The sequence below is a fragment of the Martes martes genome, assembly GCF_963455335.1.
Source record: "Martes martes genome assembly, chromosome: 6".
NCBI classification, from domain to species: domain Eukaryota; kingdom Metazoa; phylum Chordata; class Mammalia; order Carnivora; family Mustelidae; genus Martes; species Martes martes.
Genome location: NC_137893.1, coordinates 40572135 through 40590910, shown reverse-complemented (window position 1 = coordinate 40590910; position 18776 = coordinate 40572135). Strand labels below are relative to the sequence as shown.

Sequence of the window (18776 nt, the reverse complement as noted above, 5' to 3'; positions counted from 1 at the left end):
ATAAACTAATATACAGTCTATATTCAGGGTCTCTAAATTGCTCCAATGATGTCCCTTACAGATTTGTTTTCAATCTGAGAGCCAATCAAAGGTCACTGACTGCGTTTACCTAGGACAGTCCCTTGTCACTCTGCCTTTCACGACACTGATGTTTTTGGAAAGTTCAGGCTAGCGGTCTTGAAGAATGTCCCACAAAGGATGTCTAGTCATAGCACCAGATGCAAAACTTAATCTAACCTATTCTTTTTTTTTTTTTTTTTTAAGATTTTATTTATTTATTCGACAGAGACAGAGATCACAAGTAGGCAGAGAGGCAGACAGAGAGAGAGGAGGAAGCAGGCTCCCTGCTGAGCAGAGAGCCCGATGCGGGGCTCGATCCCAGGACCCTGGGACCATGACCCGAGCCGAAGGCAGAGGCCCCAACCCACTGAGCCACCCAGGTGCCCCTAACCTATTCTTTTATTCTGTGTGTTCTACTAACCAGTTTAATATACAGTGAATTCATTTTTTCTGTTTGTTTAAAATTTTTAGGTTTGCTCCTTTTCGTTTTTGCCTAAATTTTAATTTTTTGACTATGTAAAACATTTAAATAATTCAAAAGTCAACATCAAATAAAAAGATACGCTCAGAGATTCACTCTTATCCTAAACCTTTCACTCCTCTCACCCCCTTTCAATAGGTCACTTTTTTTCATAATTCTTTATCTTTTCTGTTTCTTTTTATAAAATCTGCAAATGTGTTTATGCATGTATAGGCTTATAGGTTATACATATACTTTTATACATTATAAATATATATTCTTGTTTTCCCTTTTTCTTTGCACAAAAGGGACCATATCATATATGTATGCGTTCTTCTGCATCTTATTTTTGCCTTCTAAAATATATCCTGGGGGTGCCTGGGTGGCTCACTGGGTTAAAGCCTCTCTTTTCGGCTCAGGTCATGATCTCAGGGTCCTGGGATCAAGCCCCGCATCGGGCTCTCTGCTTGGCGGGGAACCTGCTTCCCTTCCTCTCTCTCTGCCTGCCTCTCTGCCTACTTGTGATCTCTCTCTGTCAAATAAATAAATAAAATCTTTAAAAAATAAAATAAAATATATCCTGGAAATTATTCCTTATCAGTTCATGGAGCTGTTTTTTTTTTCTTTCTTATGACTGCATAGTATGTGGTTATATAGTTGTACATATGTGGATAATCTTGCACATGTGTTGTTTTGTATTTGTACAAATCCATCATTTTTTAGTGGATTGTTATGGACTGAATTACATCCCCTACTAGACTCCACAGTTTGAATCCCTAATCTCTCATGTGACTGTATTTGGAGATGGGTCATTAAGGACATAATTAAGGTTAAATGATGCCATAAGGTGAGGCCTTGATCTCCCAGGAGTGGTGTCTTTATAAGAAGAGAAGAGACCCACTGCTCGCTCTCTGTGCACAGAGGAAAGGCCAAGTGAGGACAGAGCAAGAAGGTGGCTGCTATAAGCCTCCGGCCTCCAGAACTGTGAGAAAATACATTTTTGTTTAAGCCACCCAATCTGTGGTATGTTGTGGTGGCAGCCTGAACTGACCAAAACATGGGTATTAGAAGAATCAAATACTGCAGACCTCCCATGTAAACAAACTACAGTGACTGAAGAAAAAAGTTACTTAAAAAAAAAAAAAAAAACTTAAAAGAGGAGACATTTCTGGAGGTCCCTGAGAAGAAGGAAGTAAGGAAGACCCAGGATTCTGCTGGCCGCAGAGGAGGTATTAGTTTGCTTATGAAGTAAAAGTTGTTTTAAACCCCGGCATGAGCCTTACAGGTGCAGAGCCATTAGAGCATTACTTTCTATTCTGACTCACTCTTCTGAAATTTCAGTCGTACACGTGTCAGTTGTCTTCTCCCAGATTTTGGGCACGATGGAGGGGAACCACCTTATTGCTGTAGGGTCCTCATGCATAGCTCCCTCTGACATGGGAAACGTGGAGAGGAATGAAAGTGGTTAAGTTCCAGGGGCACCCAGGGGTCTAGGCTGCTCAGGATCAGGTGGGGGGGGTGACTTTGCGGTGTCTTCTTTTAGTAAAGCCCAGTTAAAGATGAAAGAAGCATTTTACTGTTAGTTTTGTAAAATGTCATCATCCCTCTGATTAGTATAAAAACATGTCCTTATTACTGAACATTCTGACACATCTCTGACCAGAATCTGTATACAACCAGAGCCTAATGTAAATACTAAAAGTTACTAAGTAACTTCCCAATGCGGATCTGTAGAGATATTTATGTATGTTGGAAAATACCTATGAAAGGACCCTCCTTTTCTTTGGTTTCAGTACTTGTACTCCAGGCTGACAGGAAAGCAGAGACACTCTTCACATCCTGTCCTTTCTTCATAGCTGCATAAGGTTTGACGGGAGGGTGAGACTTTCCTTCTCTATCTGGGGATGCATAGGGTCAAAGACTCGGAGAATATCTAAGCTATTTCCACTTAAAATAACACTAGTGATTTCCAGAAGCGTCACTCTGGAAAACATACAGAAAGGCAAGGGCATCTGTAAGTTTCAATGACCAAGGTAAACCTAAATATGAAGAAAGGTGTTCAACTTTTAATAAGAAGGAACTCGAAGAAATCTATTCCCTCTATTGCTTTTTGGTTGTTTTTCACGGGAGTACAAGTTTGTCCAGACCAAGGGAAGTACTGGTGTTTCTTAGGAGAATGCAGATCTCTGTACTGGACAGAAGGGACCAGAAAGCATTGGGGGTGGGTAGAGCACTGGCACTTATAGAGAGAAAACCAATGAAGCCCACAGAACCTCTGAAATCACATAGAAAGTCATATTTGAAGTTTTATTCTTCCAATATTATGCTCCAAACTTCACTTGGTCTTGCTTCTGTTCCTTCCCTTCTATCCACTGAACCATTCAAATAACTCTTCTATTATTACAGAAATGTAATAACGCACACTGTAGGAAGTGGAAAATGCAGACAAGCAAAACAAAATCCATCATATTCTACCATTCACACGTCACCATTGTTAACATTTTAGTACACACCCCTAGGGCTCTTTCTTTACACACATACACACACATACGTTATCTTTTAACCAAACCAAGAGACCCCCAGTGTATCATTCCCCAGTCGCCCTTCCCAATTACCACCACCTTTCTGTTTCAAGAAAATTTCATTTAATTACCTAGATCACATTTGAATTTCTCCAATTTCCTCCCAAAAGTTATATAACTGGTTGTCCAAACCAATAACCACTCCAGGACCATATATTGTATCTGTTTTCTAAATCCCTTAAATCTTGTTTAATTTAGCCTCACCCCATTTTTATGACACTGACTTACTGAAGAAATCAGGCCATTTGTCCTGCAAAAAGGCCCACACCCTGCATTTGACCTGTTGCTTTCTTCATGGTGTTGTTAAGCCCATTTCTCTTATCCTTGATTTTCCTCTAACTGGAAGCTATATAAAAGGCTTTAGAAAGTCAAGCTATACACTGAATCCATCATTGGGAATGATGTGTATTTCATGAATATTTGCATCCGAAGACATCTGATGCCTGGTTGGCCCACCAGGAGTGATGCTCAGAGTGGTCCCCGCCTGTGTAGGTGTGAACACAGTGTGTGTGTTTTGTTACCTGGTGTCTCTGTGTGTTGCTTTGTATTACAATTATGTCCATCAAACATTCATCACCATGGTTTTACTCATAAGCCATCACCTTGGCCTGAATCTATTCCTGGCATTTTAAAACACGTGATACCAGATTACAAATAACCCCAAGGCAAGGGCTGTGATCTAGAAATCTGGTATCTTCCTCTGGGTCCTTATATGCAGGTGTGCTAAGTACAACGTGATGCTCATAGTATCACTCGAGTGTCATACTCCCTAACAGGTGATTTAGGGAACATCTCTGTATGTAATAGCCTCAGTGAGATAAACTGTTGGAGATGAACTATTTCCCAAATTACTGAAGATAAGGTGAAAGCCACAATCCTGAGTAGACCTCATTGTTAGCAGAGAAACCAGCAATGAGGGTCTGAGTGTTAGAGTTAATCTCCGTCCCTGCCTGCCCCTATGACTCTTCTCTTTTCTGAGAACCATCACTTCCTGGTGATTTTGGTCATCACGTACATGCCAGGGTTCCTCAGATTTTTTTTTATAAGATTTTATTTACTTATTTGACAGAGAGAGACAGAGAAAGAGGGAACACAAGTAGGGAGAGTGGGAGAGGGAGAAGGAGGCTTCCCGCTGAGCAGGGAGCCCGATGCGGGGCTTGATCCCAGGACCCTGGGATCATGACCAGAGCCGAAAGCAGATGCTTAACGACTGAGCCAGCCCAGGGCCCTGGGTTCCTCAGACCTGTCTCTTCAGTTCTGTACTCTCAGTGCCTTTGGTAGATATAAAACACCACAGATACCCATCAACGGTCCATGGCTTTTTTCCTCCACCTGTGTGTTCCCATGTCTAATTTTCTGGGATCTGTGGAAGGTGCTATCATTCTCCCTGTCCTCTCCCCAGGGCACAGACCTTTCTCAGCTCATGCTAGGATCAGGGTGAATCTCCTGGCTGTGCCCTCTCTATGGAGTAAGTTTGTTGTTCCATCCATTCACCATTTCATTGCTCAATAGATATTCCTTAAATTATTTTTCATTATGTTACTTCTTGGCTCACATTTCAGTGAATTTCTATTGCTTATCTGGTCAAGATTAAATTCTTTTGTCTAAATTTTATTCCTTCATGCTAAGACCCCCATGTACTCTTACATATTTTGAATTACTTCCCTAACTCTGCCATTTGTGCTATCAAAGCTGGCTCCTCAATGCCCCGTGAATGCTTCCTTTTGGGTCCTGGCCACGACCTCTCCTGGAGGGTGTTTTCCCATGTGCTCCCCAAGAAAGTCCTATTGGTCCTGTGAGTGTTCGTTTTAGGTGGCCTAAACTTCGCGGATGCAATGAAAAGAAAATCCTGTCTTTTCCCACACTGCAAACAACGGCCAACAATACTTGACAGCTACAATGAATGCTCTTGAATTGTTCAGCTTTGATTTTGTTGGTTTTATCTTGATTCTTCAACAATATTGTAAGCTCTTTAAGGAAATGATCTTGCCTTATATTTTTAAGTTAATCTCCCAAAGAAGTGACCTATGAAAAGGGTCATGTGTTCTATGCCTCCGCTTCTGTGAATTGCTTTCCTTAAGCCACCTTGTCCTTGTGAGTATCTGTTTTAAACATACCACACATACACACCCCAACTCCTCTGAAGGTAATTCTGTATTTTTTAAAAATTTTAAAGATTTAATTTATTTATTTGACAGAGAAGAGAGACAGAGAGAGAGAGAGGGGAACACAAGCAGGGGAAGTGGGAGGGGGAGAAGCAGGATTCCCGCTGAGCGGGGAGCCTGATGTGGGGCTCGATCCCAGGACCCTGAGATCATGACCTGAGCCGAAGGCAGATGCTTAACGACTGAGCCACCCAGGCGTCCCAATTCTGTATTTTTTTGTACCTTATTCCAGTGGCTAGCATCTTACACTGCTATAAAATTCTCCTTTAATACAGCCGAAATCCCTCAGATGTAGCGAGGACACTATTTCTTCTCTTCTGTGAGTGAGAACATCTGGTCAACATTTACCGTAAACGCCTTAAATAAGAGGCACGCAGATACTTTGTTAAACAGAACTTTGAAAGGTCATTGCTTTTCTCTCTACACACGCCTTGTAAATCTGATAGATTAAAGTCACCCCCCAAATCTCCACAGTTACAAAAGGTGCACGTCAAATATCTTTTAGTACCCTACTAATTTCCCCAAACTATGAAGTTCTTACCCTAAATCCTGGTGTTCCATAGTCCTAGTCTTCCCACCTTCCTATACAGGGCACACAGTTCAACTCCTGGGTGACTACAGCTTCTCTAGGGAGAAAGAAGATTCCCATAGTCTAAGGTGTCTCCTGGGAAGAAGCGCTCTGCTACTAGAGCTCTCATCGTTACGTGGCAACACCTGAGAGTCCTGTCTTTTAGCAGATATTTTCATGGCCCTTTAGTAACTTTTCTGTTTTTCCCCACCCTTCTCTTTTTATAACCAATGAAAGAAGAATAATAGGTCAGTTGCAAGGCGTCAGAAGCCTCTGCGGACAGATCTCTGAAGTGACTTGCACACATAATTCCATTCCAACCCACGTCACTCAACACGGCTCAGCCTACGCGTGTTTGGCTGCCGCTCTCACAGACCTGCCTGCCCTACTCTGTTCTGCTTGCTGAGGCCGGCTCCATGAAAGGTATCACCTCTCTATTGTCTTTAGGAAGAATGATATGTCAGCAGCCCTTGCAAAGAAAGAATTGAAAAAGAGGGACAGGTGGCTCAGTTCTTGTGGGTGTCTCAATCAGTTAAGCCTCTGCCTTTGGTTCAGGTCATGATCCCAGTGTCCTGGGATCGAGTCCCGCATTGGGCTCCTTGCTCAGCAGGGTGCCTGCTTCTCCCTCTGCCTCTGCCTGCCGCTCTGCCTACTTGTGCTCTTTCTTTCTCTTTCTGGCAAATAAATAAATAAAATCTTAAAAAAAAAAGGAAAAAGGAAAAAAGAAACAACAGAGCAAAGATGAAGACTCAAATAATCAGAAAAAAATGAGTCGCCATTGTATTTTATACCATCCTTTACAAAGCAGAAGACAAAATGAGATAGTTGCTACTTCAGCTGTAACTGTGACCTTCCGTATCCTTCCTTTGATTTTCTTCTAAACACAGGAATCTTTTGTTGGCTAAATCCCAGCACTTTTTTTTTTTTTTTTTTTTTTTTTTTTACCCCTGGGCCAACTTTTTGGCTTGCTTGGGAACAGCTGCCGGTATTTCTTTTTGTTGCCAGTCAGTCAAAAAATGTGCTCACGTCGGAGGCCTGGCTCCATCCCACCCAGGGTGCTGAATGCATTAACTTTTCACACACAGTCTTTGCCAGGCTGCACATAGAAGTCCATCTCAGACAGTAAAGCTCCCCGAATGATCAGCTAGCTTGGAGTTGGTGCCAACGTCGGGTAGAGAGACTGTCAACATATTTTAGGAGTCTATGGCAGAGTGATAAGTTTTACTATATGCACCGAGTTAATAGGAAAAAGAATACTTCTGAGATATCAGGAAACCAAAAGTGCCACTATTTAATTGCTCCACTCCTGAAAGCAAAAACAATGCAACCTTTGATCTAGCCTGTGATTTGGTTAAAAACCAAAACAAACAAGGATAGAAACATAAGGTATTAACTGATTACTGCCAATAATTTTATTTTACTTTCTTTGTGCTTCTAAGAGCAGCCTTTTCTACTGACAACCACACACCACTCCAATGCCTGGATATGATTCATTTTATTAAGAAATTCCTGAATCATTTTCCTGGTTTACAGCTTGTCCAACCAAGAATCCAGGTGTTCCCACCATGAGAAGGGTCTCTTTCAAAAGCTGTCTGCATGTACAACCGTCCTCCCAAAAGAAATGTCATGGACACCTCAACAATAGAGCTGAAATCTGAAGCAGTCCGGTGACAATTCCAACTTTTTGAACGGAATGTGAATGCATTAAGATTATTAGGTAACTTTACTGATATCCTCACATTTGTGCCCAGTGTTAAAGCTGCCAAAGAAAAGACAGAATACAAACTGACTCTTGGATTCCAAAACTGAGTATTTTGGTGTGGAAACTGTATTTTCTTGTAACTCATTTAAAAAACACACCATGATTTCACTGTTTAATTGCAGTCTCAGTTTTCAGGAAGCAAAGAGAAACAAGATACATAATCGATGTTTCTCTTCCGTTTGGCTTCCAGCCTAAATGGTCCTGTGCTTTTATTGGCAAAGCAGGGCAGGTAATAACAGTGAACAAGAAACCTATTCTAAGAAGAGCTGGCTCAAGTGAAGTACCACTACATCATGAGTGACTCAACCATCTACTCGAGAGTGATTACTCTGCAACGATGAAGCCATGCTAATTGGACGATGGCTTGCTGCCAGTTCATGTTGGCATGACCTACAATACCCTTGGCTGATGGCCACGTTTCTCTAGCACACTTTTTTTTTTTTTTTTTTTTGGTATTCTGGATGGGAAGTGGAAATAATTTTTAAAAACTCTCTCCAGTGCTATTTAACTTCTTTTTAAAAATTAAAAAAAATTTTTTTTAAAAAGATTTTATTTATTTATTAGACAGAGATCACAAAGTAGGCAGAGAGGCAGGCAGAGAGAGGAAGGGAAGCAGGCTCCCTGCTGAGCAGAGAGCCCGATGCGGGGCTCGATCCCAGGACCCTGAGATCATGACCTGAGCCGAAGGCAGAGGCTTTAATCCACGAGCCACCCAGGCGCCCCTGCTATTTAACTTCTTATCATAAAGTAAAAGTTTAATTGAGGACCCCGTTAAAGGCCCGGGTTCTATGATTAAATATGACAAAATAATAGTTATGATTACTGAACAAGTGACGAACTTTACAGCTCTGAACTTTGTCTTTAAAGCTATTATTAATCTTAATTGAAATAGCAAAGAGACTCTATAATAGGGGAAAGAAAGAAATGTAAGGAACATTTAATACATATATCTACCGAAGAGGTTTGAACTGAATAGATGTGCCGGTAACTAATTTTATAAAATGTAATGCAAACAACTTGACGGTCAAAGGCTTTGTTTAAATCCATTTAAAAATGTTGCCTACTGAGGTCATCTCCTATGATCCAGGGATAAATAGGTGTAGTGGAAAGAATCCTTAAATTGGCTTTGAAACCAGGTCACTTAAAAATAATTTTTAGATGTCTTAGTTTTTGTCAACTCAACTCCTTCTACTATGCCAAAATAGGAGCGCATTTCTGCTAAGTTTCTTTAAATAGGACTTACTGGCCTCAGGATTTAAAAAATGTAAGAGGTTTGGAAACAGCTTATGCATTTCAGTTTTAAAATTAGCTATTGCTGTGGCTATTTTCACACCAGATTTCCCTCCCTCTGTATCAGCACCATTGAGCAGCCTTTGGAGGTGGAATTACAATAGTATTCGCTCTTCTTTTCTTGGCTTCGCTTTATTACACCCCCATTTGAGACTGAGGCCCAGATTTCAGGGCTGGAAGTCACCTTTATGTTACTATAAATAAGTTCTGCCTCTAGGCATTTCAAAATTATCAGCATGATTCTAGGACTTGAAAACTTCTTGCTTGCCAGCAACTAGTTACCTGGGATATTTTGACTTATTATTTATTTGCTTTTTTTTTTTTTTTTTCATCTGCTGCCAAGTCTCACTAATGCAACCTGGAAAATTGCACCACAGCTTTTAATGAGGATTCTGAGGTAAGAGCCATTTCATCAGAGAAGACTGTGCTTTCCTTTTATGGGCATAATAACACCTCTTGTTTATGTAGCGCCATCCTTCTAAGAAGTCTAACAGATTGCATTTCAATAATTTGAACAGCAGCCCTGCAAGTCCAGCTGGTCACCAGTATTGCTCCTCCCTACAAACTCGTGTGGAAATGGAGGTCATTAAATGCAATTACGTTTTTCAAAACCCTAAAACCTTTGGAAACGGTGTGAGAGCGGTAACTGGAATCCTCTGTGACTTGCTTGTGTTCTAGGTTATCAAACAGCCCTGTGGTTCTATAGCTCTTTAACGGTCATCTCTTGAAGACCGTTTCTGAAAAGTCAGGGAGAATTCACCAAGGTGAGCCGGAGAAGTGAGCTTGCTCCTTTTGTGAAATCCTGTGGTTCTTTCCTTTCCCAACTGGTTTGCCTCCCATCTCTGTGGCCCCATCCTACCTCTCAATCCAAACATTCCTCCTCTCTCTCTGACCAGTAGGATTTATTCTCTCCCTCTGGCAGGAACCTATAAAGTTCAAGGGCTATGAACCTACAGCACAGGGTCAGACCTCAGAGATCATTTTCAGAGAAGGATGTGCCTTGCTAAGTTGAGTCTGCCCACTTGCTCAGGAGATCCCAATATCTTTCAAGTACCTAAGAGCATTTGGTTAGCAATTGGTCTTCTGTCTCCTGTATTATCAAGTTTTCTGTCTCTTTTGCAACATTCTCAGCAGCCCAAGTCTTAGTCAGGATGCGCTAGGCTGTGCTGAGGAAGCAAACACCAGTTCTTAATGGCTTAACATAAAGGTTTATTTCTCATTCATGTCAGAGTCTGATTTGAGTCAGATGACTCTTCTCTAACAGTGACTCGGGATCTGGGCTACAGTTTCAACATCTCAGAGTTCTTGGAGTTCTTTGACATCAGTTAAATGGTTGGGAAAGAACATGAAGAACTCATACCTACTTTTAACTGTCTCAAACCAGAAGTGACCCATGACTTCTACTCATGTTTCTTTGGCTACATCTAGTTACATGGCATGCCTGATTGTAAATTTGGTCTTCCTGTGTGTCCAGAGAAGAGAGGAAAGTTGGATGTGGGTGAATACTGATCATTTTTACACAGAGTGCAAACATGCTGGAATTTCTTCCCACTTAAAACAAAAGAACCAAATGAAACCTTTAACACCATTTCCCTCCAGCTGCTGGCCCATTTTTCTGCTCCCTTTAACTCAAAAAGCCTAAAAAATCTAGCCTACCTTGGCTTTTAAATTCCTTTCTTCCCATGCTCTTTAGGACATAAGGACAGTTTTGTTTTTTTTTTAATCCCACTGCTCCCCCAAAAGTGCTCCATGAAATCACCGATGGCTTCCAAACCGATAGATGGTCAATTTTCAGACTTCATCTTAGCTGACTATTAGCATCATTTGACATAGTTGATTACTCTTTCCTCCTTGGAATGCTTTCTTTACCTAGCTTCCAGCACATTATATATTTCTGCTTTTCCTTCTATTCCAATGGCTGTTCCTTCTTGGTCTAACCCACTGGCTCCTCTTTATTTCTCTGACTTCTTGATTTTAAAAAGCCCCAGGTTTCAATCCTGGACCTCCTTTTTTTTTTTTTCCCCCTTCCTGATCTACACTTAATCTCTTGATGATTGTATTTTGTCTTATGGCTTTCAATATCCCCAGTAATCTGGTATTAAAACTTCTATCTCCAAACTGAACTTGTCCTATGAATTCTAGCCATGCATATCCTACTGTATGCCAGACATCTCTACTTTGATGTTGACACACATCGCAAACGTAATTTGTATGAAACAAAACTCTTACTTCCATGCTTAACGCTTGAAACCGACTCTTCCCCATCTTCATCAATCCCAGTTAATGGCAACCCCATTCTTCCAACAGCTCAGACCTTGGAGTTCTTCCAACCTTGGAGTTCTCTTTAAGTCCTCTCTTTCTCTCCTTCCATCCTATATTCATCCTATAAGGAAATCCCATAAGTTCTACCTTAAAAATATCTCCAGTATCTGATACTGATCATCACTCTACTGCTATCACTCTGATCTACGCCATTTGTCATGCCCGGGTTGTTGCCTTAACATTTTAGGTGTTTTCCTTGCTTTCGCCTTTGTCCTCTCTTTCAGTCTATTTTCTCTGTTTCTCTCTCTCTCTCTTTCTTCTTTTAAGATTTTATTTATTTACTTGACAGAGAGAGAGATACTGAGCATGCATGTAAGAGTGTGTACAAGCAGGGGGAGTGGCAGGCAGAGGGAAAAGGAGAAGCAGGTTCCCCCTCTGAGCAGGGAGCTTGATGTAGGACTCAATCCCAGGACCCCAAGATCATGATCTGAGCTGAAGGCAGATGCTTAATCTACTGAGCCACCAAGCATCCCTCTTTCATCTATTTTCATATAGTAGTCAAAAGGATCCTCTGTGAAACCCTCCAAATGGCCTCCCAGCTCATTCCAAGAAAAGGTAAGGTATCTAAAGTGTTCATAGCCTGGTTCTGTTCCCCGACACGTCTCCTGCCATTCTACCACTTGCTCATTCTGTTACTGTGCATCAGTCACGCCAAGTCCATTCCTGCCTCGGAGCCTTTTCCTTGCTATCCCTTCTGCCTAGACCACCCACCCGTCAGCATGGCTGGTTCCCTCACCGCCTTCAAGTCTCTACTCAAAGTCATCCCCTCAAAAAGGTCCTTTTTAACCATCCTATCTATCTATCTACTTACTTAGTTGGTACTCCATGGTACATTAGTTTCAGGGGTACAACATAGTGATTCAATGAATTTATACAATAGTCTATGTTCACCACAAGTGTAGCTACCATCTGTCACCACACAATGTCATTGTTCACCACCGTATTTAAAACTGCAGTGCCCTGACATTCCTTACCCCCTTCTGTTTTATTCTCAATGGTATCGAACCAAGTACTTATTACATTTATTTTCTGTCTCTCTTCCCTCTCCCCCACTGGAATATAAATATAGTTTTGTTCCCCAGGTTCACCCAATAGCTAGAACAATGCCTCCTGGTAAAGAGTAGGGCCTTGATACATATTTGTTGAATGAATGAAAACATGAGCGAGGGAACAGGAGCCCAAAGAGGCTGACTGATTTGGTCAAGACCTGACGTGTGGTTAGTGCCAAGGTTCAAACTATGGTGTTCCCAGCAGCTCATGGCTGATGCTCCTCAAATCTACAATTTTGCCTATTACTCTTCTTCAACGTTTTGTCTAGGTGGGGAATGGGGGGAGGCCAAAGGGCTGGCTCTGTGATCTGGGGTGGTTGAGTGTTTTGTTCTTCTTATCTGGATCATGCCACTCCCCAAATACCTCAATTACTGTTTGCCACCAATTTTCACCTCCCCCAGAGTTACACTCAGGCTAAGAACGCTGTTGGCAACCCATGCTACAGTGTTAAGTACTTTCTGTAGTTTTACACACTGAAAAGACTGTCATGATAATCATGACTGTCTTGATAATCATGACTGTCATGATAATCATGACTGTCTTATTGCTTCTTTAAAAGACTGGACCCAAGCCATCCCAGAGACCTTAACAGCTTTCATCTCCTCTGAAAACTTTCAGTCAAGAAGATTCCACAATTTCCTCATTGGTCTCTGCACCTGGCAGGACTACTCCAAGAACCTTCTTTATTGCCCCCTGTGGTTAGGACTTAACAACAAATGCCTTTGCTTCAGAATCCTTCTGGGTCAGTTTTCCTTTCTGTTTAGCCCTGAAAAATTGCAAACTGCCCTAAAACGTTGAGAGAGAGAGAGAGAGAAGTGAAAGAGAGAGAAAGCAAAAGACAGAGATAGAAAGTGAGCCAGCCAAAGTTTGAAATATATGTATACCCAAGAAAGCACGTGGTCCACTTGAGGGGCCTACTTCCCCTTCCCGAGAGCTACTGTCTGCATGAAAACTCCCCCTTCTCTAGAGGGTGAAAGACCATCAGCAGTAAGCCCAAAGAAAGGTGGTAGAGCTTTGACATGAACATTTTTTCCTCCCCTTGTTTTAAAAATATTTATTTATTTTTCCTAAATAAAAATTACATATCTTTAAGAAATGCGATGTTTTGATATGTGTATATATACAGTGAAATGGTTACCACAAACTAATTAACATGTCTATCACCTCCCATGGTTATCATTTGTGTGTGTGTGTGTTTGTGTGTGTGTGTGGTGAGAACACTTGAGATCTATTCTTTGAGCGAATTTCAATTATATAATACATTATTATTAACTACAGTCACCATGCTGTACTTCAAGTTTCCGGAACTTATTCATCTTATAACTGAAAGTTTGTACCCTTTGATCAGTATTTCCACTTTGCCCTACCCCCTCCCTGAAGCTTCTAATAACCACCATTTACTCTGTTACTATCATTTGACTTTTTTTAGATGCCACATATAGCGAGATCCCGCAATATTTGTCTTTCTATGTCTGGCTTGCACTTAGCATAATGTCCTCCAGGTTTACTCGTGTTGCCGCAAACAGCAGGATTTCTTTCCTTTCCTGAATACTATTCACACACACAGCACCTTTTCTTTATCCAGTCATCTGTCAACAGACGAGTTGTTTTCACATCTGGGCTATTGTGAATAATGCTGCAGGGAACACGGGAGTGCAGATATCTCTTTCAGATAGTGATTATATTTCTTACAGATATATACCCAAAGTGGTATTGCTGGATCACTTGGGAGCTCTGTTTTTGATTTTTTGAGGAACCTCCATCCTATTTCCACAGAGGCTGTACCAATTTACTTTCCCACCAACAGTGCACAAGGGTGGGTTCCCTTTTCTCCACATTCTGGGAGGGAGCCGAGCAGCCCCGTAAGGATGGGGCTGCCAGGCAAATCCACTGTGGGCTCCATGTCCTCCAAGGAAGTACACCCCATTCCTGCCCTCTGTACTCAACACAACTTCAGGGTTGTGATGCTGCTTCCAGCATGGTTGGCATCCAGCCCCAAACAGTCTCCATGACTACAGCTAAAAAGGTGTTGAGCCAACTTTAATACTAATGAGCGATGTAGTAAGGGCCTTGCAATGCTTGGCACATCGACCACTTTCTCTTCATCTCTTAGCACAAAATACACTTACTAATTATAAACTAAATGATCTGTTTTATTATTTAACGAAAGTACTAAGTGCAATGCCTTATGCCTTACTTTTTGCTGATACACATTCTTGGGTGTGTTTTTCAATAGGGAGCCAACACTCAAGTCATATAAACTCTAGGGACTGTCATTCCACTTTAGGGGAAAAAAACCCAAAAAACAAAACAGAGAAGAAAAAAGAAAAAAAGAAGAGCAAGATGTTTCAATTATTCCTTGACTTCCTTAGAAGGATGTCTCTATTTTTGTTTCACTCCCTTTAGTTTAGAGGCTGCAGTGCGTACTGTGAGTGGCTCTAATTTGCCAGTAAGAGCCTTGCCCATAGGGAGTCAGGATTTTGGGGTAGAACTGCACAACTGGACAACTAGATACCAGAACTGGATTTGGTCTAAACTGACCAAGTAGGGGAGTGGGAGGGGCAGCAGTATGTATCTGGAACTTTCATAGTTCAAGAAAGAGCTTTCAGATTCAGCCGTGAGGGCCCACTGAGAAGCACAGAGGCTGGCTAGGAAGTGTAGAGGTGGGCCAAGTGTGAACAAGGCTGGGACAAACCAGAAGTTGATTTGAATTTGGCGACAGGATAATGTTGAGGTTTAAAAATTTCCAAGGCACTAATCAAATGCTTTTTTTTTTTTTTTAAATTTTACTTATTTATTTGACAGAGAGAGAGAGAGAGAGAACGCACACAAGTACGTAGAGCGGCAGTCAGAGGGAGAAGCAAGAGTCTGATGTGGGGCTTGATCCCAGGACCCTGGGATCATGACCTGAGCTGAAGGCAGATGCCTATCTGACTGAGCCACCCAGGTGCAAATGTTTTTTCTTACATCCTATGAAGCAAATGCTGATTAGTTCCAAGCAGCTACTTTCTATGGTAATGTTTGGTATGTTTGCTTATTCACGACTTGATTCAAATTCTAAAGTCACTCACTAAGCTAAGTGGGACAGTGAGTGTAGAGCCTGCAAGGACATTTTAGTGTACACACAAGGAGAGGAAAACAATGCTTAGCACTTGGGACCACAGGAGGTGCTCTGAGCAGGAGTGGGCTCTTGGAAGGAGGCCTCAGAAACAATTACAGTCCCATAAAGGAAAATGCCACTGTGGCTGGCTTGCATGTCCCATCAGAAAGATATTGAAGCTGGGTTACTGAAAATATGAATTCATGTTTCATAGGAAGGAAAAAATTCTGGTTATACCTGAAGGCTTCAGGTACCTGAGCACCAGGTTTTAATAGTTTGGAAATGTAGATCATTTTACATGACTAGGGAGAAAGAAAATTAACAGATTGTATATTCCCACTTAGCTAGAACACAAACAATCAAAAAGGCCAAACAGCAGATTTTTGTGTGATGTCTATACAAAGTGCCTCTTGCTTTAAAGAGTCCCTAATGCTGGCGTGTGTGGGTGGCTCAGTTGGGTGAGTGTCCGTCTCTTGATTTTGGCTCAGGTCATGATCTCAGGGTCTTGAGGTCAAGCTCCTGAGTAGGGCTCTATGCTCAGTGGGGAGTCTGCTTGAGATTCCCTCTGCCCTTCCCTCTGTACTCTCTCTCTCTCCCTCTCAAATAAATAAATAAATCTTTAAAAAAAAATGAAGAGTCCCCAGTGCCAAGGAAATAAGTGTTTATCAGGGATTTGATCTAAAGAAACTTCTAGTTATGCCATATGCATTTATATTCTGGTTTCCTTTAAGTTTTACTGCCTTGGTATTGTATTATGATAAATAGTTTGAGGAATTCAGAGTTTAAGGGGTTTTTATGGATAGAAACTGGGACTCAGAGGTGGGCTAAGTGACTAGATTAGGATCCCAGAGCTAATTGGGGGCAGGCCAGGGCTTAGGGCACGTGGTCCAGCAAGTCTTGAGATGCGGCCAATAGTCTCTGAAGAGAGACTAAATTACATAAGATTTGATTTTCATTTTAAATGTATTTTAAAATAATCTATTTTTTAAATCAGTAAAAAACAAATAAATGAAATAGCTATCAAACAGATACAGATAATAAATAAACTATAAGCTCCATCCTCCCCCCAAGATCTTTCTGGATAATTGGATGTTTTCCAAATATTTCAGAGAATTCCCAAGTTGGAATAAATTGCAAAGGCATTCTTGATGCCCATCTAGAGAAGAAACGATCTTATATTTGATGAATGCCTACTATGGGATAGAGACCATGCTGAGAACTTCTATGCTCATGGTCTCAGCTAGTGATGGGTTAAATATTCTCCCATTGATGTGCATGAGGAAAATCCAACTCAGGATCACACAACAGCTGCCATTCCTTGGCCTTCCCACATTAGTTGGTACATAAGCTTCCTTCCCTACAACCAGCCCTGATGACATTATCTGCAACCAATGTGTCCTTTTGCCTCTGGTATTGGGATCTTTCTAGTTATCTAATTCCTAGGGGGGTGAGGAGTGGTACTGGAGCCTTTCAGGTGGGTACATACAAAAGAAGAAGAATGTGAACATGTTGAGTGCTTATGCCGTCCTCACTCTTAGCTGGCCACTCTCTGGTTCTGCAGGGCCTAAAGCAGATGTTGTTTAACAAGGGACTGGATCTGGTGACCCTCTTTGACTCCTGTGCCTTGTTTGCGTTTTTTGTTTTTTATGTTGAATTTGGGTGCCTTTCTGTGGAGCAGGAACTTGCCCCACCACATCCTAGTGTCTTACACACATCCTGCTTTATTTATTTATATCATTTGCTAAGCCTCCAGAGGCATTTGGGTTGTGACCCCCGGGGGATTTAGTGCGAGCTGTACTCATTAGCACCTCCCATCAGAGTCATGGGGTCTCTGGTATCTTTCAGAGTTGCTGTGATAAGCTTCTCAGTTGCCGTGCACATCTTCTGGGGCTTCTGCTGCCTAGACAATGGATTTGAGTTGTACCTCTGGGAACTATGGAGTACACAGCCTGCACAACTGTTGGGGGGCAGTCCTAGTGTTATACACTGTAGAGCTGCATAGCAAAAACTTCTGGACCTTAACCCAAAGTGTAAGGCTGCTCAGCATTACCCTTGGTCTCATGTAAAAGAAAGGGAGCAAAAAGGATGCAAATAGAGGAATTGTATACACGGTTCAAAGTGTGATCAATTTAATGTTTTATCATTATGAACCTCATCTTTTAAGTTCTTGCAGCTTAGGCCATCCACCCGAATGAATGTCAGCTCTCAACAGAACGGGTCCGGTACCAGCGTCCCTATAGTAGCAGGTATCGCTGTACTCACTGAAGTAATTAAGAAACATGAGTAGGGTCTTTTCAACAATGGTGAGAATGGCAAGTTTGCACTTCTTAGAATCCTACTGTATTAACTGTGAAAATTACTGATTGCTTTTACTTTTCCCCCAAGCCAGGAAGGTGCTGTGAATACTCTCATTCTTTTACTCTCAAGGGAAATGAAGGGCTCCTTCACCCATCTGAAAGAGAAAAATCATAGCCACGGTCCCAGTGACTCAGATCCCACATCTAGGACTGTGACAAACTTGGGCTGTCCTACTCAAAACCTGAAGAAGAAGTGAACTAGAAACTACGAGTGGCTGGGAGCCACAGGTGAGGTGAGATTCCCTGACAGAAAGATGCTCCATTCAGATTCACGCGACCGAGAGTTTAAGTGCATCAAATAGAAACCGGCTATGCCACAAACCTAACAGTGGTGGGGACCTGGACATCAGCCCCTGAGCAGGAATGGGGCCCAGGGTCCACCTTCTACCTCCTACTTAGCCAGCTGTCTACATGAGCAACCACACAAACAGACCAAATGACTGTACCTCCTCGGGCAAGCTGACCACCAAGTCATTTTTCGTCTGTCCAACCAGCGCCTGCCAGAAGTATTCACTGCATGCGGCCAGCACAGCCCGGTGGGCCCGGAACTCCTTCCTTTCCACGATCAGAGTCACGTCACAGAGAATATCCTTTTTCCGCTGGTCATTGAGGCCCAGGAGGATGTTGGTGCAGTGGACTGTGGACTCATACACATACATGGGGGAGTCAGGCTTCTCATCCACAGACATGCCGTTCACACCCTGAAAGAAAGAAAGAAAGAAAGGCAGGGTCACCAGGGCTACCTGAGTCAGATGTAGAAGGTGAGAAGAACGTCACAGTTCCTGTGTCCCACAGACAGGAGCCAGGCAAAAAGGAGAACTGTCCATTAGCACATTCATGTTCAGCACAATGAGCTCAGAAAACGCATCTGGAAAGTCACGTTCAGTGGCTGATTTTTATCCTTCCCACTCACTGCGCCCTTTTACCCTATGGAAACAAAGCCAGGTCTCTTAATAAAACACTCCAGAACATTTAAAACACATACGCCCTCTAAAACTTGGTAGTTTGGATTTTGCTAGGCGACTGAAAAGGAAAGTCCACATACACATGGTCCCAATTC

General features: G+C 42.0%; 1 protein-coding gene across 1 annotated transcript in view; it reads right to left on the bottom strand.

The window, feature by feature from the left end:
* BACH2 (BTB domain and CNC homolog 2) overlaps positions 1-18420 on the bottom strand; it is a gene marked incomplete at its 3' end in the record, with an annotated part of 74045 nt that extends 55625 nt beyond the window's left edge. The window contains exon 1 of the mRNA XM_080805468.1: positions 18163-18420. Coding sequence (XP_080661594.1) covers positions 18163-18405 — 243 coding nt within the window. The 5' untranslated portion in view covers positions 18406-18420. The remainder of the gene's footprint in view (positions 1-18162) is intronic.
* Between the last annotated feature and the right edge of the window lie 356 nt (positions 18421-18776).